General features: G+C 65.3%; 1 protein-coding gene across 11 annotated transcripts in view; it reads left to right on the top strand.

Moving 5' to 3' along the window:
- BRD1 (bromodomain containing 1) overlaps positions 1-14465 on the top strand; it is a 37830-nt gene extending 23365 nt beyond the window's left edge. For 4 of the 11 annotated variants that reach the window (XM_036237710.1, XM_036237711.1, XM_036237709.1 and 1 more), the window contains 6 exons: positions 1656-2150; positions 10529-10664; positions 10982-11109; positions 11994-12103; positions 12347-12501; positions 13098-14465. In XM_036237710.1, the coding sequence (XP_036093603.1) occupies positions 1656-2150; positions 10529-10664; positions 10982-11109; positions 11994-12103; positions 12347-12501; positions 13098-13281 (1208 nt within the window). In that variant the 3' untranslated portion in view covers positions 13282-14465. Of the gene's footprint in view, positions 1-1655; positions 2151-3864; positions 4064-10528; positions 10665-10981; positions 11110-11993; positions 12104-12346; positions 12502-13097 lie in introns of those variants that run through there. The other 7 variants (XM_036237713.1, XM_016125293.2, XM_036237715.1 and 4 more) reach the window with 5 other exon arrangements.
- The last annotated feature ends 10504 nt before the right edge of the window (positions 14466-24969 follow it).

Raw genomic sequence — 24969 nt, 5'->3', positions numbered from 1 at the left:
TCGGCGAGCCCGGCGCGGCTGACTGGCGCTGGGCACAGGTCTCCTCTCACGGGTGACGACGCCGAGGCTCGTGGGCCCTCCACCCGTCACCTGGGCAGCTCTGCTTTGACCGTTGCCTCGCATCCGCCTGCCCCCTCGGTGCCTTGTCCTTTTGTGAGCCCTGTGGGGGGCGAGCAGAGGCGGCCACCTCTGGCTGGAAGGAGGTGGGGTCGGGAGGCCCCCTGGCGAGGTCGTGAGCATCGCGTTTGCCGTGGGGCTCCCGCTGGGGCCGGAGACTTGTGGCGGGGGTGTGAGTGGCGGGGGAGCACTGGGCCACGGGGCCGGGGGCCTGGTGGCTGCCGCCCCGCGGGGAGGTGCCCTGGGGCAGAGCAGGACGGGAGCGGCACACGCCGGCCGGGCAGGGCGCGGGGAGCCCAGGGGGGAGGGAGGCCGCTCAGGCTCCTGTCCCTGCTGCCCGGCGCTGCCCGGCGCCTGGCCACACTCCGCATGGCGCTGCGTCCGTCTGCCTGTGCGTTTTGTGGGTCTCGTTGTCTTAAGTCTGTCTGTGACTTTGGGCAGCGGGTGGGGAGGGGCCTTCACCAGCCGGCGCGTCAGTCCGTGCAGCCCGAGGGTCAGCGTCCCCAGCCCGCAGGTGCCCCAGCGTCCAGGCCCGGGGCATCAGCCGTGGGCGCTGGGCGAGTGAGTGGGTGTCTCCCACCTGAAACAGACTTTCACAGCAGCCGTCTGTTGGGGCGCACTCCCCCGTGGTGCAGGGGTCCCCTGCGAGGCGCCCTGACAAGTTTGCGTGGCACTTTCCAGGCCCAGCTCTGAGAGGTGTGCAGAGTGCTGCCCGCACTCTGCGCTCGGTGGGGAGAGCCCCCCGACCCCGGCTTTGGTAGAGCGGGCTCTGCGAGTCGTGTAGCTTTTTGTTGTCAGGATGAATTTGGGGTCCAAGTGTCAACCTTACACCCTTCAGGGGGCTGTGGGCACTTGCTTGCCGAGGGCGTCGGTGCTCCCCGCGGGCCGAGGGCCGGCGCCGGCTCCTGGTGGTCTTGGACAGCGTGTCTGTGTGAGGAGTCCCTGAGAACCTTTTTAGAGAGGTTGTCAGCCTGCTCTTTGAAAGGCTCTACTTTCGAAGTCGTAAGATGAGAGCTGACGTGTGTAGTTTGGCAGTGTGGCGCGGACGTCACCGGGGCTCCTTCCTGGGGCGGTTCACGGCCCCTCCGCACGCCCGGTCTGGGCCGGCCTCCCGAGGCCGGGAGAAGCGGGGCGGAGGGCGTGCTCTGGGCGCCCGCGCAGACGTAGTCATGGGCGCTTTTCCTCCCTCCAGGTAAGTGCGCTGTCGGCTGAGAAATGGTCGCGAACTCGAATGACGCGTTTAGTGTTGGCAAATGTGAAACAATGTTTCACAGTTGTTTCCGGAGGGTAGTGCCACCCCACGGGGCACCTGGACCCAGCGCCAGGCCACCTCAGTCTGGGCTTAGGGACATGCCGGAGTGTGACCTGTGGGCCCGGGCCAGGCCGCCGTGGCCCCCACTGCTAGCAGACAGTTGTGTGTGATGCTTTGTTTCCTTAATTGAATTAGTATTTTGGTGGATTTCACATTTATAGTAAGTTTTATAATAGATTTTATAATTACCGGTTTTCAAAAATCACTTTATTTATAATTTTTTCAGGAGATAAATCTCCCCCTAAACTTGAACCATCAGATGCATTACCTCTTCCTTCAAACTCGGAGACTAATTCAGAACCACCAACCCTCAGACCAGTAGAACTCCACCCAGAGCAGAGTAAACTTTTCAAAAGAGTCACATTTGATAATGAGTCACATAGCGCTCGCGCTCCGAGCGCGCTGGTTCTCGGACGCCCTCCAGAGCCCACCGTCGCCCGTAGTGGCGACGCGCCGGCGGCGGCCTCCGCGGTGGCGGAGCCATCAAGCGATGTAAACAGACGCACCTCTGTTCTCTTCTGCAAATCGAAAAGTGTAAGCCCCCCAAAGTCTGCCAAGAACACTGAAACCCAGCCAGCTTCTCCTCAGCTAGGGACCAAAACCTTTTTGTCTGTAGTCCTTCCGAGGTTGGAGACTCTTCTGCAGCCAAGAAAAAGGTCGCGGAGCACCTGCGGCGACTGCGAGGTGGAGGAGGGGTCCCCGGGAAAGCGCCTGGACACAGGTAAATGCCGGGCCTCGCGCGCCCTCTCTCTCCCCAGGTCTCGGCGCGGGCGCCCCCGGCCCCCGCTGCGCGTCCCTCGTTTCCGGCCGACGGGACAGGCCCCGAGTGGTGGGTCCGAGGGCCCCCTCGGGGCACCCGGCGGGGCGGCCCCGCACGTCTTTCCCTCTGTGCGTCACCCCCTGGGCTCCGGCGCGGAGCGGCCGTCTTGCACGCACTGTGCGTGCACGTGGACTGGCGGCTGAGAGGCGGCTCTGGCCAGTGGAGCCCCCGGAGGGGTGCGGGGCGGGCCGACGCCCTGGGGCTCGAGTCTGCGGCGTGCTGGGCATCGCCTCCTGAGGGCCACGTGGGCCCTGGAGAGGGCGCCGTCCTTGGGCTGAGGGCAGCGCTTTGCCCGTCGACTGAAGAACGGTCCGGCACTCCCTCGCTGCTCCGTGCACATCCGTTAGCCCACGGATGGCGGGCCTCCGCTCCCGGCTGTAGCTGCGCTCGGAGGTGCCTCTCGCCGTCTGCGAAGCCGGGTGCGCCCGTGCGGTTCACGGCTGGCCGGCAGGGCTCCGTGCGCGCCTTTCGCGAGCTGCATTTTCTTGGGAATCCCGTGGGGCTGACCACAGGACGCGCCCTGCACTTCGGCGGCCTGCTTCTCACCTCCCAGCCCGAAGCCCAGGCGAGTCCGTGTTGGCGATGCCGGCCTGGCCGTTCGTCCTCGCGCTTGGTTCAGCGCTGACCCTGCTTCCCGGCGGTGGTGTGTTGCCTTTACAGCTCCTACCCTGTGTTTGTCTTGTGGGGCCTCGTCTGGGACCGGAGCCCGTCTCGCGTCCCCGCCTGTGCGTCTGTGCCGGGAGGAGCACGCGCTTCCTCTGGCCACTGGCGTCAGGCACGTCGTCATCGCGGCCGTGGGGGGGTGCGGCAGCGAGCCAGTCCGCATCCTGGGACCCGGGCAGGGTCACGTAGAGGTAGAGGGCCGGCCGCCGGCTGCCTCTGTCGGTCAGGTGGCTGTGCCCGCGTGGGGGACGCTGCAGGAGGCCTCGCTCGGGTCCCTTCCCGCATTTCCGTGGTCGGGTCTGTCTGCTGCTGCAGTGAGCTCGCTCTCTCTCATCCCGCTGGACCGCGTCGGACCCTGTTGCGTGTATAGTTGACGTCACAGAAATCCTTTATCGGGCCTTTTGTCTTGGTGGATTGATGTCACGGAGTGTTTCGTGCCTCGTTAAAGTCTTTTTTCCCCTAAGTGGTGGCCACGTTCACGTTCCAGGGGGCGTAGATAGAGGTGCGGACGGCACACTTCGGTGCCAGGGGTTCCCGGTAACTTCCCTTCCTTAGCAAACTTGTTCTCTGAGTGCACTGTGACGGCCTCACCGCTAGCAGTAGGACATCCGTCACGTGGACGCCCCGCGCACGCCAGGGCCTCCAGTCTCCCTGTCCTGTCCGCAGCGCGAGCCCAGAGTGCCGAGGGCCCCCTGCGAATCTGGCGTCCTGGAAGCGGCCCTCACCCGGCTCGTCAGGCCCTGCTTGAGCCGTTGCCGCCTGCGGCCTCATCCCGGCGGGGAGCTCCCAGCGGCCCTGGCAGTCGCGGCTCACCAGTCTCTGGAATAGCGTGGCGCCCCGGCCCCGGAGTGCAGGGTTTTGCGGGCGGCGACGGTGCGTCTTAGAGGAGTGTCCAGAAGCGGCGCGTGCGCCCGTGACCCCGACTGACACACAGGTCTCTGCTTTCTTCCAGAGCGGCAGTAGAGTCAGTGGATGCCGCGGGGCCTCGCCGCGGTGTGGCCGGGAGCCTTAGTCATGCCGGGGCCGAGCGCTGGCCGCCGCCGCCCCCGCGTCCGTCTCTGGCTTCGCTTCGCCCGAGCCCCCGGCTCTGCGTGCCTGGACCTCTTGCTCCGAGCTGCACCTTCGCGGGCCGAGGACTGAAGCGCTCTCCAGACCCGCCGTCCGCGCTGCCTTTAGGGTCCCTGGTGCTCAAGCGCGAAGCACGTCCCACTTAGTCACGGCAGATGGGTTCCGCGGGCGTCGGAGTGTTGGCGCCTGGCTCTGCTGCTCGCGCCGTCTCGTCTCGTGGAGCCGCACTGCCTCCTAGCACCCCGCTTCCGTGGCCGCTGACTCACTGCAGCGACGGACAGTCAGGCCCGAGCTCCTTGCTGCTTGGCCCGTCTCTCGCGGTCCTGCTGCGTGATTCCCGCCGTGCGCATGCGTGCGCGGAGTGGGGGTGAGGGGCGAGGGGCTCACGTCTTCGGCGTCCAGGGCAGAGCCAGTCTCGGTGTCTTCAGCCAGACCACAGGGCTCTCCGCTGCTTCCCAGGCCCCCGCTTGCTACTAACGTGCAACGTACCGGGTGGTTCATGCTGGACCCTCGCTCTCCTCTCTCGCTCCGCTGGGCCTGGCGTTGTGCCGCGGGGTTGTTCTGGGGCGCAGGGCGGTCGCTGCCCCTGTGCGTTTCTGTGATTCTTTTGACGTTGGAAGCATCAGTTCAGCCATTCTTCAGACAAAAACACACCAGCTCGCGGAGGAGGCCCGTCCCTCCTCTGAGTCAGCCGGGCCCCCCAGGAGGACCCGCTTCGGCCTGGCCTTAGCCCCTGGCCTGCCTCCACGGACGACTTGTGGACACGTCCCGGCCCTGCCCTTGGCAGGGCCAGAGCCCGGCCTGCAGTGACGGGTTCTGGACGGAGCTCGGTGCGCCTCGTGGGCGTAGCTGGACCACCAGCACGAACTCCGACTCGCCTCCGCCCACATCCGCGTCCTGGGCTCTGTCCGGTCTCCCACCCCTGCCTCTTCTTCCTTCCTTCCTGGTGGTCCTGGGCAGGGCCAGCTCTGTCTCTGGTCACCACGCCAACACCTTCCTGCCACCGCTGCGTCTTCGCGGAGCTGGTCTGGGCGCAGGTGGGGTGGTTGGGATCTTATTTGCTGTGTTTTTATGTTTTAGTTGAGAGGTCGAAAAACAAAAAATGAAATTCTGTTGCTGACAGTAAAAATAAAAATGCGTGAATGAAACACTGGGGCCGTGTGCCCTTGCGGGGCCCGCTGGCCTCCGGGCCGCCCACAGCAGGCCGCGTCGTCTGTTTGGGGGACTCTGTGTGCACACCACGTGGCCCCGGTGGACAGCGGGGAGCACGGCCCACTCCTGGCTTTGCCTCTTGCCGGGACGTTTTTCAAGGCCCAGTGAGGGTGTGGCAGGTGTGGACTGCGGCCGTCACACCTGTAGCCGCACCTGGGGCTTCTCGCCGCCCGGCAGTGCTGTGGCCGCTGTGAGTGGAGGGCCAGCCTTGGCCACCTTTATGGAAAGACTGCCCGGGGGCCCTGCGGGCACCCCTTCTGCACACAGCCCGAGCTGCCTGGCGAGCAGCCTCAGGCCAACGAAGGGCGTCTCCTCTTCGCCTCCTGGCGCGCCCTCGGATGGCCTGACGGGACTGGGCCGCGGCACGCCGGGGGGGCGAGCGGCTGAGCGGGGCTCCAGGGCCTTTCCCAAGTGCTGCCTCGCCTGCCACGTTCGTAGCGCATCAGCCTCGCTCCGGCGTTCGAGGACGGGTGCTGAGGAGCTGCTGCGCACGGCCGGGCCGCAGTCGGGGCGAGGGAGCAGGCGCCGCCGCCGCCGTCGCTGGCGGGCGGCCCGTGGACCGCCGTCCGCAGACCTGGTCACGCCACTTTGTGCTCTCGCAGCAGCTGGCGGGAAGGGTCGGCGCGGGGAGCCGCGGAGCCAGCAGGCCGGCCCGCCCGCCGCCGCCGAGGACGGTCGTTGTCAGGCCCTGCTCCAGCCACCGCGGCCTCGGCAGCAGGGCGCTTCTGGTGCCGGCCACTCTGCAGGTGACAGTGACATTTCACAGGGAACACGTGGTAAGCCGTGTAGGTGGACGGCTCGGCGACCTGGCCGTGCACCACCCCGCCCCGCTCGGCGGCAAGTAGTGATCGCTCTCTCCTCAGGCCAAGGCTTCCCCACGTTTAATCCTTTCCTGTAGTGTGGCACCTGGCGGTGGTCGTCTCCAAGCACGTCACCTCCTGGTGGGCGTCACGGTGCGGCCTCACGCTGTGTGCTGGTGCTGGGTCTCCTTTGTCCTGGACGCCTTTCTGGTCGGGGGCCTCCCCCACTCTGCCCTGGCCAGGTGGGCCAGCACCTGCCGCAGGGCCCGGGGGGCTGTCTGCAGGAGCCGCGCGTACTGGTCCCAGGGGAGGCACTCGCCCATCACGGTCCGGAGAGGCTTCCCGGCCGGGCTGGCAAAGGTGCACCCGTGTGTTAGATGCGATGAGGCCGTAGCTGCGCCTCAGCTCTCCGCGAGTCTGCAGAGTGGCCTTGCCGCTGCCCGTCCTTGTCCCCCTGACTGTTGGCACAGGGTGTGTCTGGACCAGGGCAGGTGCAGGCAGCGGCCTCAGCCTGGTGCTGGGCCGGGACGTGCGTCTGCGCGACTGGCCCCTGCTCTGACCTGGATCCCACATACTGGGCTCCGTCAGTCTGTCTGTCTGTCTGGGTTGAGTGGGCTGCCTCTGACTTGCCTGACTCAAGTTGGGGTTGCTCTGTTGTTGGGGGGGCCCACCGTGCCCGGATAGTGCTGTCTGCGCCCTCCTGAGAACGGTCACCTTGCAGGACCCCGAGGGCCGGGACGCAGGCCCTGTCCTTTGGCGCCTCCCGTTTCGCCAGCCTGCCGCCGGGGCCGGGGCCGGGGCCGGGGCCGGTTCCTCCCCGTCCAGGGCATGACGAGGTGCTCGTCACGCCTCATGTGTCACCTCCGCTGCTGCTTCCGACGTGGTGGGGCGGCTGCTGCCCGGTTTCCAGATCACAGAGCGAGCGTTGACACCCCCGCCTGCCCGCAGTCACTGCTTACAAACACAACTGAGTTTTAAAATTGAAAACACGGAGTTTCTCTGAAAGCCAAGGGCGTTAAGTCCAGCAGAAGCCCAGCCAGACGCCCGCGGCGCGCCGGCCGAGGGCTGCGGTGTGTCCGCGAGCAGCAGAGCCTGGTCTGTCGCTGCGTTTTCGCTGCTTAGCTGCCTTCGGGGTTCATTCGCCTCTCACTGAAAAGGGCGTCACACTCACCGAGACAACGCAGAGAGGCAGCACGGGGGGCGGGTGGGCCTCGGCGACGCTGCCTCGTTCCAGACGCTGCCACACACGGGCCGTCGCGGCCACGGGAGGCGCACGCGTGTTTTGGTTTCCCACCGCGTGGAGACGTCGCGTTCACACTGCACCGTAGTCCGTTATGTGTGCGTTGTGTCCGAACAAACACCGTCTGTACCTTAATGAAAAAATACTGTATTGGTAAAAAACGCCAACCATCTTCCGAGTCTCGAGCGAGTCGTCGTCTTTTTGCTGGTGGCGGGTCTGCCTCGGTGTCCGCGACGTGACGGCGGCCTGGCGGGGCGGCGGTCGCCGAAGGCCGGGTGGCTGTGGCAGGGCGCCGACCGCAGCGGTGAAGTCTGCCGCGTCGGGAGGCGCTTCCCGTGGCCCGCGGCGCCGGGCGGCCGCGCTTGCTCCGCAGCAGCGCGTCCGCGGCGGAGGGAGCCGCCCGCTCGCACGGGCAGCCTCAGCCCGTGGCGGTCCTTTCGGCATCGCGCTGGCATCTTCGCCGGGAGGGGCTCCTGTCTCGGCACTCCTCGCGCGGCACAAGCAGCCGCTCCTCCCCGCCCCAGCTCTGTCGCGGGGCGGCCCCGGCCCGGTCGCATCTTCAGGCTCCGCTGCCGACTCACCTGCTCTTTGTTTCCGCCCCGTGTGCAGCGACTTTCTCCACTGATCTCAGACCCTCGGTCGTCCGAGGAGGTGGCAGTCGGCTTCTTCCCAGCTCCCGTCAGTGTCGATGTTTTGGCCGCGTCCCTGAGTCGCGAACGTTTTAATGCCATCTAGAGTGCAGGATCCTCTCCGGAAGGGTTCCCACTCACCGTGCCCGGCCCCATCAGAGGAACCGCGGTCCGCGGCAGCTCTGGCCTCGCGAAATGCGTCTCTCAAGCAGGAAGGAAGATCTCTGAGCCCAAGTCACTCCGTGGTCCAGGGGCTGCAGAGCGGGTGCTGTGTTCGCGGGCGTGAAGATGACGTTCGGCACGTCCGTCCCCATCAGAGCTCTTGGGGGGCCGGGCGCCTCGTCGGCGAGCAGTCACATTTTGAAAGGAATCTCTTTCCGAGCGTCAGCGAAGCACGTCGTGGGCAGATGCGCCGCCGTCAGGCGCGTCCCGTTAGCAGAGCTCAGCGGAGCGGATCGAGCGGGGTTCGTGAGGACCTCAGGACGGGCAGGTGGCGAGTGAGCACTGGCTTCAACCCGAAGCCGCCGGCTGCGCTCGCCCCGGCACGCGCGTCAGCCCGTCCTCGGGGGCGTCGAAGCCAGGCACCGGCCCCCTCTGGCCGGGAAAGTCCAGGTGGCATCTCTGCGGTAAGGGCTGCTTTTCCTGCGCTGAGAATCTGTCGTTCAGCGCGGCCACCCCCGAGGCGTCCGGCTGGCCCTTCCGGGCGGCGTGCCGCAGCGTCTCCCTCAGCACGTGCGGCCGCACCTGCCGTCGCCGTCACGCAGACGGCTTCCCCCGTGGACCCCGTGGACCCGGCTCCGCCGGCCTCGCCTTCCTCTGTAGCCGCCTCACCTCTCGGCCTCGGAGCCGAGGCGCGTGTGGGCCTCGGCGGGACGAGGCTCTGGCGTCGGACCTTCCGCACGGCGGCCGCGCGGCCCCTGGAGCCACGCGCGTCGTTTCCCGCAGGAGCTTCCCGCCGCGTCCGCAGCACGGCCGTCCTCGCCAGAAGCCGAGCCTTCGCCTGTCCCGGCTTTCAGTACCCCCCGTCCCCGCCCCCCGCCCCCGAGCCGAGTCGTGTCTCGCTTTCAATTTAGAGTGGGGGACCCGGGACTCTGCCTTTCACGCGAGCCCCGAGAAGCCGCTGTGGGGTTGTTCGCTGGCCCAGGTTCAGTGCTGTGTCTCAGGGAACAGGGCGGCCCGAGGAGAGGGGGACAAAGGGGGACAGCCGGTCGGTGGAGCCGCCAGGACACGCCCCGCGTTTACTGGTTAAGTTCGCCGTCTTCTGTGGGCGCGGTTTGCGGTGCCCTAGTGCCAGGGTCCCCGACCTCCAGGCTGCGGTCTGGTACTGATCCGTGGCCTGTTGGGAACCGGGCTGCACAGCAGGAGGCGAGCGGCAGGTGAGCGAGCGAAGCACCCCAGTGCTGGCCTCACCCCTCAGCTCCGCCGCAGGTCCCCAGGCCGCAGATTCTCACAGGAGCCCAGTCCCTGGGGCCACGCAGGTTGGGGACCGCTGCCCTAAAGCAGGTGCAGCGGTAGCATCGGCGGTCGCTGATCACAGGTCCCCGTAGCGAGTGGAATAATGACAGGGTGTGAAGTGTTGAGTCACCGGAGTGTGGCGCGGAGTCAGAGTCAGCTCAGGCTGTGGGAGGAACGGTGCCGCTGGACGTGCTGGGCCCGGGGTCGCCACTGACCCTCAGTCTGTGCACAACGCAGCGTCTGCCAAGCCATGAAGCACGGTGCGCCTGCTGAAGCGGACGAGGAGCCTCATGATTTGGCCGCTCACGCCAAGGCGGTTGTAAAGATGCAGGTTTTTAACTTTTTAAGCATCAGAGATAGGATTCTTCTTTTGGGGAAAAAATAACGCATGCGGCATCCGTTGCGCCAGAGCTGGGCTGGGCCTGCGGCAGTGGATGCGGGCCGTGCTCACGTCTGCGGGGGCCGCTTCTGCACCCCGCCCCCCAGTCCTGACGTGGACGGGAGGGGTCCTGGGCAGTGCGCCGTGTCTGTCTACTGGTCGGGCCGTTTGGGAGGAAGGTGGTTCCGGTTTGAGATTTGCTTCGACTAAGACACTTGTCAGAGTCGGCGAGGACATGGTGGCCTGCGGCTTGGGGTGTTTGAGCCCCGCGAGCCCAGCCCACGGCTCCGCTCCCGGCGTCGCTGCCCCTGGTTACAGGCGCTGCTGGACCCGGGGTGGCCCGGCCCACACGACACGGGGCCAGTTTCAGGGAGCCCCACAAGCGTCCGTGAGGTTCTGCTTCGTGCTTTTCTCTCGAACAAAGACGTTTAAACGTAGGCCTTGTTTCCATTTGCGGCCCCGCTGTGTGAAGCCACTGGCAGGGGTGTCAGGCTGTGGTGGGAGGCCTCGCCTCCCCCAGACGTGGCCTGTCCCCAGTGTGGAAAAGCGCGTGCACCCACCCTGCCCCGGGCGCGGGTCTCGGGCGCCGTTCTCCGCCTCGGGCGCCTCCGACGCGCGCTCCTTCTGAGGAGGGCGGCCCCAGGCCCGTGCGCCCCGCCCCGGAGCGCGTCCCCCGCGTGGCACCCTCGTGCGTCCCGTGAGCGCCCGCGTCCGCCGCGCCGTCAGACTGCGCGGGCGCCGGGGCGGGGGCTGGGCGCCAGGGCGGAGGGGCAGCCGTGCTCGCGGCCGCGGGCCGTGGCCGGCGCGCTCAGGGGCCCACGTGTCTGTTGCAGGTCTCACCAACGGTTTCGGGGGCGTGAGGAGCGAGCAGGAGCCGGACGGCGCCGCGGGCAGGAAGGCCGCAGCCCGGCGCCGCTGCGCCTCCGAGTCCAGCGTGTCCTCCAGCAGCAGCCCGCTCTGCGACGCCAGGTGGGCGCTCGCCGGGCGCGGTCCCCCACGGGGGGGTCTGTTTCACAGACTTTAACCAGACACGGGACATGCGACGGCATGGACGAGCACAGTGTTTGAATCCGCAGAAAACTCAGACTCTGTTCCCTGCGCTGAGTTTGGCCTCTTGACATGGGGGCGAGCACAGCCCTGGCGCCTGCCCCGCGGGGCCGCTCCAGGCCCCGGCCCCGCACTCCCAGCCTGTCGGGCAGCCCCTGCTCCCCGGGCCTGGCCCTGGGGCCGCGGGCGGCGGGGCGGGAGGCACAGGCCGCTCTGACCAGCTCCGTTCCCGCCCGCAGCTTCGGCGCCCCCCGGTGCGGCCGCGGCAAGCCGGCCCTGGCGCGCAGGCACACGCTGGAGGACCGCAGCCAGCTCATCTCCTGCATCGAGAGCGGGGACTACGCCAAGGCAGCCAGGATCGCAGCAGGTGGGTCGCGCCCAGGCCCCTCCCGCGCCCCGCTCTGGCCGGGCCTCCAGGGGGCTCGCACCGTGACGCAGGCGCCTCTGCACGCCCCGACTTCCTCCCCGACGGGACGGCACAGCGCGGGGGCCCGGGGCCGGGTGACAGTCCTGTCCTGCACTTGCTGTTTTCGTGTGGAACACTCGGCTCCAAACGGCTTCTGGGCCTCACACACCGGATGTTGGTTTAGGCTCGTCTGTGGTTTGCAGTCGTGTGTGGGATGTGCAGGGTGGTGGCCCCCGCCTTCCAGCACCCAGAGGAGGCTTGGGGTTGGCAGGGGAGAGACGGCCCTGGCAATGCATGGGCAGCGACGTGGCTGGGGACGGTTCCGAGCAGCGTGGTCAGTCATTCAGATGGCTTCGAGCAGCGGCTTTGAGCAGCACCCTTGACTGTGGAGAGAGTGCTGGGGACCCAGCGGGACCTGGCAGGCTTTCGGCAGGTCCTCAGGGCCAGGTCCCCTCCCGGGCAGGCATGCGGGTGCAGACACGGCTCTTTGGAGGGAGTCAGGGCCGTGGTTTTGGATTTGGGATGCTGGCAGCACAGTCACACGGGGGGCCCTCCTTGGAGGTTGGCGCAGGGCGCTCGGGGGCGGGGGGGGGGGTGTTTGCAACCTCCAGCAGGGAGGGGCTCGAGGAAGCCTGTGGCGAGGCCGCGGGTGCCGTGGTGTCTACAGCAGGGGACTCGGGCGTCGGGCACCCTCAGGCCGGGTCGGGTCCACTAGCGGCCCTCCTGCTGCCGCAGGGCTCTCGGTGTGGGGATGACTCGCCGACCGCGGTGGCCGCGTGGGTGGCGTGCCGGGGCCAGGGAGGCGGGTGCCCTGCCGTGACTCTCTCCGTCCTTTGCCTCCCCAGAAGTGGGTCAGAACAGCATGTGGATCTCCACCGACGCCGCGGCCTCCGTTCTCGAGCCCTTGAAAGTGGTGTGGGCCAAGTGCAGCGGCTACCCCTCGTACCCGGCCCTGGTGAGCCTGGGGCGCGGGGCGCGGGGCCGCCCTGTGGGAGCGGACACGCTGGGCCCGGGGCTCCAGGCCCTGAGCTGTCCCACCAGCGCTGTGAGCGCCTGTCGAGAGGCCGCGTGCAGGGTCAGGGGTCGGGGCTGGGGCTGGGACTGGGGGCGGGGCTGGGCATCTCAGGTCGGGGCCCAGGATGCTCCCCGGGGTGCGGTGCGCGCACGCAGATGCGACCCCCACGTCCTCCGTCGGCAGATTATTGACCCGAAGATGCCGCGCGTGCCCGGCCACCACAACGGCGTCACGATCCCGGCACCGCCGCTGGACGTGCTGCGGGCGGGCGAGCACATGCAGACCAAGGCCGGCGAGCGGCTGTTCCTCGTCCTGTTCTTCGACAACAAGAGGAGCTGGTGAGCGCCGGGCCGAGGGCCCCGTCCACGTGTGCTCCCCACACCTGCGTCCCCGTGGACACGGCTGGGGCCAGAACCGGACGGGGGTGTGAGCGCAGCTCCGGCCGGTCTCGCCTCCGGCCGCTTCGCGCTCCCCCGGCTTGGGCGCTGCAGGCGGCCGGGCGTTCTGCCCACCTCGTAGCCGTGTGGTCTGCGTGGCCCTCAGCGCCCTCAGCACCTCAGTGCTGGCATGGCCCCCGGGAGTCCGAGCAGAGGCCCGAGCCTCAGGCCCACGAGCACAGTGGCCTTGGGGAGGGCCGCCGCGTGGGCACGGCCGGCGCGGGCTCTGCGGCGGGGCGGGGCCTCTGCGTCGCACTGTGCGGGACGGCAGACCAGGCCTCCAGGGCACAGCGGCCCCTTGGGAATCGTGGAGGACAGGCCGTGGCGACCCGGTCCTCGTGCCTCCCTGAGCCCCGCCTCCCAGAGGTCCGGCCGGAGGGTGACCAGGGCCAGCGGCTCAGGGGCTGCCGCTCTGGGGGTTCGCCAGGAGCCACCCCCCCCTCCCGCCCCAGGCCGCCTGCAGGTCACTTACTGCTGCTTCTCTCTTGTCTCGAAAGGCAGTGGCTTCCCAAGTCCAAGATGGCCCCGCTCGGCGTCGACGAGACCATAGACAAGCTGAAGATGATGGAGGGGCGGAGCTCCAGCATCCGCAAGGCCGTGCGGGTCGCCTTCGACCGCGCCATGAACCACCTGAGCCGCGTGCACGGGGAGCCGGCCAGCGACCTCAGCGACATCGACTGAGGCCCGGCCTCGGCCGCGTGCCCTCGAGCTGTACATGTCTGTATGCTGTCGCGCCCTAACTTATCCCCGTTCCTAGGCGTAGCTCTGTGATTCTCTCCCCGGGGGGTGGGGGTGGGGAGGGTCACTTCCAGGTTCCCGAGCCCATCTCGTCTGGGTGCGTCTTCCGGGCGCGACTCTGTGCCCAGCACAGGTCACACCGGGGGCTGCTGCTGGCCTCGCGTTCTCTAACCCGTAGCTGTTTTTTTAAAGACTTTTGAATGTTTAATAATTTTGTAAATCATACTCTTTCCACAGAGTACCACTTATTTAATAAGACGGGGTGTAAATTTACAGTGACAAATGTGTATTTTAAGAAAGAAAATGACATTATTTTGAAAGGTGCTCTGTGGAAAGAGGCGGAGAGTCAAAGTCTACGCCACGCGGTCACCTGCGATCACCAAAAACACTCCGCCCCGCGCGCCGGGCCCCTCAGGGTGCCGCCCTCTCGCCCGCCTGCCCGCCCGGCCCCCGGGGCGCCCCCAGCGGGTTATTTATTGTAGAAAGTGTATTCATTTGCTTTATAATGAAAATAAATTTGAGAAATATATTGATATGCATTTTTATACAGGCACATAAAGATCCCACTTGCCCCGGCGCGGGCTGCGCTGCGTAAATGACCGGCTGTGTGTGCTTCAATTTTGTAACTCGTAACCTTTTGTTTACAATGGGGGCTTTCTGTAACCTGTTTTAATTTAGGACACTTTGGTAGCAATAGAAACTTTGGACACCTTTTTGTATGGTACATGTGATGTACATAGAATTAGTACTTTATTTTTATTTTTAAGAGGTAAAGCATTATGTTAGGGGAAAAGGTAGGGTGGGTTTCCGAAATTGGATTTTTTTATATTAAAAAATAAAGTCAAGATTTGGACAGTGTGGCCATTTCATTCCTACATCACCAGAGTGCCGGGCCCGAGGCGGCCGGGAGGGTCCCGGGTCCCTGGGCCTGCTCCTGCCCGCTCATCGAGACGCGTCATGTGCTTTCATCTCGAAACTGTGATGGGATGGCATTATTTATTACTTTGCTGACCATATTTTTGTTTTACGTGGGAGTTTGAAATTTTTAAATGTTTCTTTTTCATTTCAGTCTCCATTGTTTGTAACGTCTCCACAGAAACTTGAAAATAAAACGCCTTTCTTTCTTAGTTTTGTCCCGTGTCTGGCAGACACCTTCTCTCTGCTGTAGTCCCCTGGGCCCGCGGCCCCCGTCAGCGGGTCTGTGGGAGGGCCAGCCCGAGTGGTGGCAGGTGAGCCGTGCGGGGCGCCCACGCGTGGCTGCAGGAGGCTGCTGTCACTGGGCCTCGGGGGGCGGGGACAGGCTGCAGGGAAGGGCGCGGGGGTCCCCGGGCTGCGGGGAGGCCCCTGCCGGTCCCCAGTTCTGCCCGCCCACTGCAGCTGGACCTTGCCGTGAGTCCCCACGCGGGCACTGCCGGGTCACCTAGGGGTGGCGCTTTCTGTGTGTACTCGCTGGCGGGGGGGGGGGGGCGGCCAGCTCGTCCCTGTCTGCGCAGGACGTTTTGGCGTCGGCACGAGCGTCAGCGTCCCTGGCGGCTCCTCAGTCCCCAGCCCAGGCAGCACTCAGCGCCAAGGACACCCTGGCGGCCCAGGAAGCCCCACCCCCTCCCTGTGGCCCAGGAAGCCCCACCCTACCCCGTGGCCCAGGAAGCACTCCACTCAGTGATCCAGGAAGCCCCCTTCAGTGGCCCAGGAAGTGCCCTCCCTCCCCAATGCCCTTCCCCCCCCCCCTACACACACACTGTGGCCCAGGAAGCCCCGCCCCCCTCAGAAGTGCCCTGGGCTCAGCTCTGACCTCTGGCCCAGGCTGGATGAGGCTGCTCTACGGAGCTGGCCGGGGTCCCCGCTGTCTGGGGCGAGGGCACCTGTGTCTCAGCAGGACCTCTTGGGCAGCACGGTCCCTGATGGAGCGCCGGGGCCAGGGCTCATGGCTGCGACGGCCTTTTCTGTCCCGCACTGCTGCCCAGGGCGGGAAGCCAGTCAGAGTCCAGCCTCCGGGATCCGCGGCCCCGCGGCCCGCCCCCTCCTGCTGCTGCTGAGCGCCTAGCGATGGGGTCGGGGTCGGGGTCGGGGTGCTGTGCTTCGTTGCTGCTTATTCTCTACTGTTTCAGACCAAGGTATGAGCATGGAGTGAAGCCAGCAGGTTGAACGAGAGGCCGGCCACCTTATGGGGGCCTCACAGGCAGCAGGCGGCAAGGCCTGTTTCCTGTTTAGATCTGACCTTCTTCCGAGGCTGATTTGAGGCATTTTTCACGAATGTTCTGGATTCCTGTCCCTTGCAGGGTGGCTGAAGGCCATGACACCCGTGTGGGGTCTCCTTTGGCACTGTGGTGTGGGGGTATCAGGGTACCCAGCTCTCACCTGGGTCCCGGGCTCCGGGCGGAGCTGGGCAGGGGGTGAGTGGGCTGTAGGGCGTCCCCGGGGCGGCTGGGGGGCCGGGGCCCAGCAGAGCCTGGCCGTGCCTGATCATGCAGGAGCCCATCCTGGGGAGGCCTGCCCCTGCCCACGGCCACGGGAGAGGAGCTGAGCCCCCAGCCCAGTTGGTGTGACCCAGAAACTCATTTTAAAGAGACATTGTTGTAGTAGAAACAAGCGCGACCTGTGGCGTGGCCAGAGCACTTGGCTGCTGCTGAGTCACCAAGCGCAGCGCGGGCGGTGTTTGTGGTTCTCTCCACTGCTTCACACACGAGACTCGCGTTAGAAATAAACGCTTCGGTATCCTGGAGAGGGCGTTTCGTTTGGTCTTAAAAAGTAATGCTAAGATTGAAAATGTTCAGTGCTCTGAGGTTCATCCGTGGCCCACAGGACGCAGCAGTGGTTTGTGGAGGTTGGGGACCTGACCTTGGATCTTTTCTGTGGATTGGGGAGACACCGCAGAGACCAGGGGCTCCCCAGGAAAACCCACCGGGGAGGGGGTGTAGGCGGCGCCCAGCCACCTCGGGGGGCTGGCCCTGGGCTCCCACTTCCAGGGACAGAGATGCGCACAGCTCGAAGCAGGAAGCCACGGCGGGCCGCGGGCATGGGCGGAGCCCGGCACTCGGCGCTCCTGTCCGCGCGTGCCGGGGTGCCGGACCCCCTCTGCAGGCTTTCTGTTCCAGTGAGACGCATCTGGGGGAACAGGCCTGAGTTTGGATTTGATGTCAGCCTTGCAGAGGGGGCTGCCACCCCGAAACGCCCAGCCTCCGTGACCTGTCGCTGCGCTCGGCGTGGGGTCTTGGCGGCGAGGCGTCCGCGGCCAGGCCGGGCCCCTACGCCGGCCCTCCGTGCAGCAGCGTCGGGGTTTGCTGTCAACCCAGCGGCTTAATTTCTGTTTGATGGATAAACAAGTCGTGAAAACCACGTCTGTGCTTACGTTTATATTTCAACCCCGGAGCTTTTATTCCAGCGACTTGCGACTTGCGGCGGGGGTGCCGCGTTGGGAGGCGGGGCGGGGGCCGGAGCTGCGGCGCAGACCCGGGCACCCCGGGACAGACGCCCTGCGTCCCAGCCGGCACCCCGGGCACCCCGGACACGCGGCCGCGGCCTTGGGGCAGCGGCGCCTCCCAGGCCCGCGTGCTCGGTGGTTCTGCGCTGGAGGCGCGCACACGCGTCCTGTGCGTGGGCCGCCTCATGCTGCGCTTGTCCTCGGAGGATCGCAGGTTTGCCTTTGTTTGCGGAGGGCGGGTGCTTGGTCTTCGCTGCAGCCCACGCGCATCACCCCATCACCTTGGGTGGCATTTCAGCGGCCTTTCCGGGCCTCTGTCACCATCAGTCACCTTCACCTCAGCCAGGGCCGCAGCTGCACAGCTGGGCTCCTTGGGGCTGAGGCTGGTGTGGGGACGCAGGGCCTGAGGGGCTGGGTGCTCTGTGGGGGGGCAGGAGCCGCCCACGGACACGCAGGAGACACAGCCAGCCCCGGGGTGCTCACCTGCCTCCGTCTGCTGCGAAGGGCCCCTGGGCAAGGCCTGGGCAAGGGGCTGGGGCTCGAGGTGCTGGGGGACGACGCGGAGGGGCCCAGTGATGGAGCTGTGGCCCGTCCCCGCCTGTGCCGAGCGCGGCTCGGTCTGCTGGGGTGCGCAGGGGCTGCAGCTGGTCCCGCGGACGAGCTCGGGCCCCAGGCGCCACCTCCCCTGCAGACCCCTGGCCCTGTCCCCGCTCGCCGCCCGCCTGTCCGCTGCGGGCAGGGCGGTCAGAATGAGGCATGAGAACGGCGCCGTTCGTGGGGTCAGGGGAGGGTCCCTGCAGGGCCTTGGTGGCCAGAGTGGGGCTGCCGTCTGGGAATCCGGAAAGCCCCCCGGCTGCCCTCCCGCGGTGACGTGGGCTCGCACATGCCACCTGCCCCAGGCCGGGAGGGAAATGGTGTGGGCGAAGTCCCACCCGGAGGCACGGAGCAGGCCACGCGGGTCCACAGCCCCCGGGGTCACGGCGTGAGCACCGCGGGACGCCGGCCCCTGAGACCGGGCTGGTGGCGCTGGCGTGTGGAGGCCGAGCCGAGCGTCCCGGGGGTGGCAGGCGAGGGGGCAGCCTGGCGGCCGGGTCCCGGTGTGACTTGGGCCAGGCCTGGAGCGCAGGTTGGGGGCATCCCCCGCTCTCCTGCTCCCTTGGGGGGCCCGCGCCCACGGCAGCCCCACCTGGAGCGAGCGGGCCCCGTGCCCCCCTCCGCTGCACCCCAGCAGGGGGGGTGGCCTGGTCCCCGGGCCCCTGGGCTCCCGGCAGCTTGAGGAATTGGATCGTGAGTGATGAGGGTTAGCCGGATTATTTCTGATAGATTCCTGCATGTTAATTAAAAATAAAATACATGATCTTTTCTTTTGATGAGAAAAGGCAGATTTAGCTGGAACTCATCAGCGTCGGGGCCGGAGAAACTTGGAGACCGTGGAAAGAAGAGTTAGAAGGCGTTCGGACAAGACGGCAACCCTCCCGGAACGTGGTGGGGCCGCCACGTTGCTGCCGGGGGCCACGTGAGTGCCGGCCGGCCGCGGGGCGGTGGCCGCGACGGTGTGGCCGCGATAAGCCCAGTGCGTCGGCACCACCTCCGAGTTAAACCAAGTCATGCGTGGCTCCTGCCAGCACACACGGGGCGTCCCCAGGAGCTGGTGCCCGGGGGCCACACCCTGCAGCCCCATGGGACCCCCGCCGCCCCCCACCCACCCTGCCCGGCACTTGCTGGCAGGACTGGAGATGCCCCCCCCAGCCCTCTGTCCTCCCCGAGGGCCGCGGAAGGAGCCCCAGTGCGCAGCGGCGGCTGGGGCTGCGGCTGTCGACTGGCCCGTGTGCTGGCCAGGGCGCCCTCTGGACTCGGCCGCAAAGCCCCCAAGGCCGCCGCGTCGGGCCCGCAGGCTGGTGGCAGGAGCCGCTGCGTTTGTTGTCCTTTGCAGCGGAGGAAGACCCCCCACCATGGCCGTGGCTCGGGCCGCGTGTGTTCGGGCTCTGGCGGCGTCTGTGGGCAGGTCGCACGTGGCCGTGGCCAGGCGGCCATTGGCGCGGGCAGGGCCGGCTTCCCGGCCCCGTCGGCTTGTTGGTTCTGGTTTTTTGTCAGCGGCCACCGTTGGTCCCCACGTGTGGCTGCTTCGCTCCCTCAGTGATACAGCAAGATGAGGCCACAGTCCTAGGTGACGTCACATGCACACAGTCACGTGCACCCATCACTCTTGGTTAGAAGCCAGTCACAGGTCCCTCCCGCATCCAAGGGGAGCAGGGCGTGCGGGGCGTGGGCGCCCGGTGTGGGGCGTGGGCCCACCCCACATGTGTCTGCCACAGCCTTCCAGGCGTCAGAGCCCCACGGCCCTGGGGTGGGGAGGCCAAGGCACCCTGGGGTCCGCCGAACCTCGCCTCCCTCCTCTGTCCAGCCCCTTCTCCCCACCCAGCAAGCCGGGCCGGGGCCACTCCTGCCTCTCCCTGGGGTGCGCGCCCTTCCTCACCCACCCCCACCTTCTGCAAGCGTGGAGGTGAGTGCGTCTTAACAGCAAGGCATCAAAGCATGCGAGGGGAGGCCCGGCGGACCGCGAGGAGAAGCGGACAAACCCTCCGTGGCAGTTCGAGGCGGCAACACCCTCTGTTAGTGAGGCCAGACCCAGCGGGAGGAAATTTAAAGACGGTTGACCTCAACAGCACATCAATCCCCTGGACTTGATGGACACCTGTAGATGGCTCTGCCCACCCACAGAGAACACACTTCTCAGGCTCGCGTGGAGTGTGCACCCCGGCAGACCACGCTCTGGGCTGCCCCCTCCCCTAACGAGTTTACACAAACAGACCCTTGTAGGGTCTGCTCCCAGACCCCAGTGGACGTAAGCTAGAAGTCAATAAGAGAGAGATGGCCGGAAAATCTCCACATACTTGGAGAATAAAGAACACATAGGTCAAAGAAGTCTCAGGAGGAAGTAAAAAGTATTTTGAACTGAATGAAAATGGAAATATGCTATCAAAACTGGTGGGCTCAGTGAGAGCTGTCTCACGGGGAATTTCTAGAAGAATGTGGATTTCAGAAAGGAAGGCGGATTGGGGTCAATAGTTCAGCTCTCCCCTTCGGAAACAGGAACAAAGCAGGGCGAATTATATCCAAAACGGGCAAAATAAAAGTAAAAAACCAGAAGGTCACGAAATTGGGAACAGAAAAGCAATAGAGAAAATCGAGGAAACTAAAAGCTATTGATCTTCGAAAAGATCAATAAAATGGATAAAACTTTAGCCAGGCTAACCAAGAAAAGAACACAAATCACTAATATAAGAAAAATGGGCCATCACTACAGATCCCATGGACATTAAAAGACAGTAAAGGAATATTACAAACCACTCTATGCTACAAATTTGAAAATTTAGATCAAGTGGACTGATTTCTTGAGAGACATGACCTACCAAAGTCACGCAAGGAGATATAATCTGAATAGGCCTATGTCTACCAAAGAAATTGAATCAATGATCAGTGACCTTCCCGAACAAAGAGACTGAGCCCAGACGACGTCGCCAATGAAGTCCACCCAACACTTAAGGAAGAAATGGGATCGATTTCATTACAGTCCATTCCAGAAGCTGGAAGCAGGGGAAATGTCTCATCGCCCGTTGAGTGAGGCTACTTTCTTCGAATACAGACATCCCTGGAAAAAGAAATTACAGATCATATGTCTCAAACACGGAGGTGAAAATTCATCTTCATCGACACAATGTTAGCAACTCAAATGCAACAATGCGTCGAAAGACTTACACAGTGACAAAACGTTAGCAACTCAAATGCAAGAATGTGTCGAAAGAGTTACGCTGCGGGGCTAAGCGGGATCCACCCCAGGCAGCAAGGCTGGTCCCGGCCTGGAAAATCGGCAAGTGCCAGCGTGCGGCCGTCGGCAAGACGAAGGGCCAGGCATCACGCGTGACGTGTGCGATGGCCGTGTGCGGATGCAGGAGGCCCCCCTCGCTGCCGAGTGCTCTGTCGCAGGGCCCATTCGCCAGTTTGAGGTTGTCCCCAGTTTTCACCGCGTCCGTGTGCAGGCCTCGGCCGACGGCCCGTTGCATCTCTCTTGGGTCAGCACCCAGTGACGGACGATGTGTGTTTGACTTTGTGACAGACGCCAGTCTGTCCCCACCAGCAATGTGAGAGACTTCTAGAAGCTCCACCTCCTTGTCGGCACTTGAGATTTTCTACTTTTTTAAAGAAATAATGGCCTCAGATTTCCCAAGTATAATGCACAGCACAAACCCATGACGAGCTCGATAAGCTCCAAGCAAGCAAGGAAAATTGCACCGAGGCCCACTGCAGACTAATGCCGATGAGACGTTCTCCAGGGCAGGCCGAGGCTGGCCCGAGGCCGCCTCCCCGGCTTGGAGCCTCCTTCCTGGCTGATCAGAAGCCGGGCCCCTTCTTGGGGGAGCCAGGCTGGGCAGTGGTCTGGGTGGGCCCTTTTCCCCTGGGTGGCGTCTAAGCCCTCCGCCCCCTGCCTGCCCGTCTTCCTGAGCACCCAGCTATCCAGCTCCCGAAACGCAGACAGCTGGCAGTCTGACCTCGGTCCAGCCCCCGAGCGGCCCTCGTGTGAGCCGCACCCAGCTCCCAGCTCCCACCTCCCACCCAGGTCCTGGGCCAGTGTGGGGTGCACGCCGCCCGGCTGCCTCGGGACATGGCGCCCTGCCGGCCCTCCCCGTGCCACGGTGGCCCTTGCAGGGTCAGGGGCACAGGTTATCTGAGGGTGGGGTCTTGATTCTAGTTGTGGGGACCCGTCCAGGCGCGTTTTGGAGGGAGCTCGGCCGCTCGGCTGCCGCGGCGGCAGCTTGTGCCCTGCGGGCGTGGGCACCCTCGGCCCAAGTGGGGGCACAGGAGGACGTCCGGCACGGCCCCCGGCGGCAGCGGCTCTCTGGACCACTTTGTTCCAGAGCCCTGATTGTCACCTGACCGCCAGTGTCGCCCCTCAGAAGCTAATGCCACCTGCGGGGCTGAACGCGAAGCCCATGGCATTCGCGTTCACTGCGTCCGGTGAGACTCTCCCGGCTCTTTCCAGATCCGCGTTTAATTTCCAGACCTGAGCCTCCGAGGACGCGGTGAAATTTGCTTCTCTTCAGGTTCACAGCTGTCAGCCTGACCTGCCACCAGGTGCGGCCTTTGCAGGGGCCCCGGAGGTGCCTCTCGGGCGACAGGGGACCCCAAGCCCGACAGTTGGGCCACCTTTAGTCGCAGCTTATTCGTCCCTGAGAAAATGCTTTGAAGGGGTTTAAAAACACATCTGACTCAAGTGTAAGTCAAAACCCAATTAGCAGCCCACTTCCAACTTTGCACCAAATAAGTATTTCGACTTCTCAGCCATCGTATGTGATCACAAGCAAAGGGTGCTGTCCTGGTCCCCACTCGTGAAAACTTAAATTGCCACCTTCAAGGCACCATCGTTTTCGGACGATCCCGTCTGGACGGCAGGGTCTCTGGGTCAGGAGGGCTCGCGGGAGAGGGGGCTCCTCAAATCCCACTGGGGGCACTGTGATGTCTCGGGGTCCTCCCGAGCCCTGCAGTTGAGACCATGGGGGTGGGGTGTCCTCTATGGTGGCGGCTCAGGGCTGTGGGACATCCGCATCCCAGTGGAGGGGGAGCGGCAGGGGCTCCCTCCCGCCTCTCCGCCCTGGCGCCTTGGGGACTCCAGGGTCCCTGACCCGGGGGCCTCCTGTGGGCTGGCAGCCTTCAGAAGCCACCGCCCAAGAACTCGCTGTCTGGCCTCAGACACTCAGGCCTGCTCAGGACCTGCCCTCTGGGACGCCAGGATGGCCCGGGACTCTGTGAGCTTGGGGCCCTGTGCCGCGCCTGCTCCGCCCCCATTAAGCACCTACTGTGTGCTGGGCATGGCAGCTGGTGCTGGCAGAGGCGCCGCTGTGAGCTGTGAGCTGAGAATGTCGGGTGCCACCGGAGGCGGGTGTCTCCACAATGAGCAGTGACACCGCTCCGGGCCGTTTAAAGAGGCTATTCTTAATTGCAATGCATATTCGACAATTTTTATTAATGAAAACGAATTTTGCTTAAAAGTAAGAAAAGACATCAAAAGATATTCAGCATCTTGAATTTATGTGAAGTAGTTGATCTAAAAATAAGTGAGAGAAGAAAGTCGGGGTGAATTCCCCGGGGCAGGCGGGATTTGCGGGGGCCAGCAACTCTGCACCTGGGGCCCAGCCAGGGCCGGACCCGGGCAGGGCCTCTTCCTCCCCGAGGCTGACCTGGAATCACACGATCTGCTTTCCTGCAGGGCCCCTCGGGGGTCAGCTCGGCTCCGGGGGCCTGGGGAGGGAAGGGGCCGGAGACGGTCCAGCGTGACCCTGACCTTGTCCTGTGCTCAGGCCCCCCCGGACCCTGGGGCATCTGGAGAAGGCTTGAGCGGCAGCACCGAGGGCCAGTAGGAGGCGGGGGCGATGGGGTGGCTGCGAGACCCCAGTGCCTGAGGGTCATGAAGGCAGCCTGCCCGGACCCCTGCTGGGGCCTGTCACACCCCATGCCCGAGCCTGGGGGCCCTGATCCAGGGACACAGTGGGAGGAGGCCCAGGGCGGGGAAGCTGCCGACTGGGGACCTCGGGCCCCTCGGGAAGGTGACTCGGGTGTGGGTGCGCCCTGCAGTGTCTGGAGACCTGGGCGCTGAGTCTCCCCACTGGCCTGGCGAAGGGGGGCTGTGGGGGGGGGCGGGGGGTGTGGCTTTCCCCAGCGGCCGGTCCTCTCCAGTCCGCACATATTGTCCCCTGAGCCACCACCAGGGGGCAGGCGTGCACTTTGCTGGCCTGGTGTAGACCAGACGTTTCTGCAAATTCGAAGTTTGGGAGAGAAGCTTAAAATATTCAACAGGAAAAGTTTCAGTAATGATTCTGGGCAGAGTTAGACGTGCCCTTGGGCTTTGAGATGGCGCCGACTGCTCATTAGAGGCCGGTGAAGAGCAGGGCGGTGGGTGTGGGGTGCCTCTCCCCTGCCGCGGGCTCTGTGGGGTCTCGCGCCCAGGCCACGGCTGTTCCGTGTTTGGTCTCTGATCTGGGCCCCCCAGAAGACTCCCCTCAATGGGCCGGTGAGCAGGGCTCGGCCTCCAGGGTGCAGCAGTGTGGGCGGGTGGCAGTGCCTGAGTTTGCTGAGGCCTGTGGGTGTTGGGGACACAGGGTGGCTTGGTCAAGCCCAGCCACCCCCTCCTGAGGGTGCCTGGAGGGCAGAGGACCCCCTTCTGGGTCCTGAGGAGAAGCCGATGCTGGCTGCGGGGCTGAACCCAGGTTCCGGAGGAGCCGGCTGGCAGGAGCATCTGTGGGGACCCCCAGTCCCTTGGCGCTCTGCTCCCCAGGAAGCCTCCTCCCAACCCCTGCAGAGCAGCCTTTGCCATCAGGGAGGGACAGGCACCTTCTGGACTGGCCAGCGTCCACCTTCCCTGGCCCCGGGGCCACGCTGCTGGTGTTTCCCGGGCCTGGGGCCGCGGGGGTGGCCTCTCCACGTGCCCAGCCGCCAGGCCCCGCCTCCCACTCCCCTCCCCTGAGGGCCCACAGGAGGTGCGGCTGCTGCTGAGGGGGTCCCCCCCCTCGCGCTTGAGAGGACGTGGTTTTTCAGTCTGGGCTGTGACTTTCCGCCCAGCTGGGGTCCGGGACGGGCTCGCTTCCTGGCAAATTAATGAAATCGGAACGTGTGACGGAGGGGCAGGTGAGGCGTCTGGCTGCGCCTCACGCACGGTGGCCCCGGCGCACTGGCTCGCCCTCCGCGTGGCCCCAGCGGCTGTCACGCTCCTGCCAGCCGGAGAGGAGGGGAGACGCCCCAGCTGAGGAGGAGGCCACAGCCCGGCTGCAGGAGGGGCTAGCGGGCGGGCTCACTGCCTCCCCCTCCAGGCCCAGGGCCGAGCTGACCTTCGACCCGGCTGTTGCCCCCAGGTCCCTGGGAAGCACAGGAATGCCCGGCAGCAGGGCCCCTGGGGCGCTTTCCTGACCTCCTGAAGCCCACAGGACCTCGGTGGTCTGTGCCGCAGGGCCCCCTGGACCCTATGCTGCCCACGCACATGCACACACACACGTGCACACACGCACACAGGCACACATTCACGTGCTCAGACACACACGCACATGCACACATGCATACACACACTCGAACACACATGCACACATGTGGACACATGCACACGCACACACACATTTGGACACACATGCATGCACGCGCGCACACACACACACACACACACA

This window comes from Rousettus aegyptiacus, unplaced genomic scaffold, assembly GCF_014176215.1.
Source record: "Rousettus aegyptiacus isolate mRouAeg1 unplaced genomic scaffold, mRouAeg1.p scaffold_m13_p_2, whole genome shotgun sequence".
Classification (NCBI taxonomy): Eukaryota; Metazoa; Chordata; class Mammalia; order Chiroptera; family Pteropodidae; genus Rousettus; species Rousettus aegyptiacus.
The sequence above is the reverse complement of the archived record's forward strand: the minus strand, read 5'-3'. Positions and strand labels throughout refer to the sequence as shown.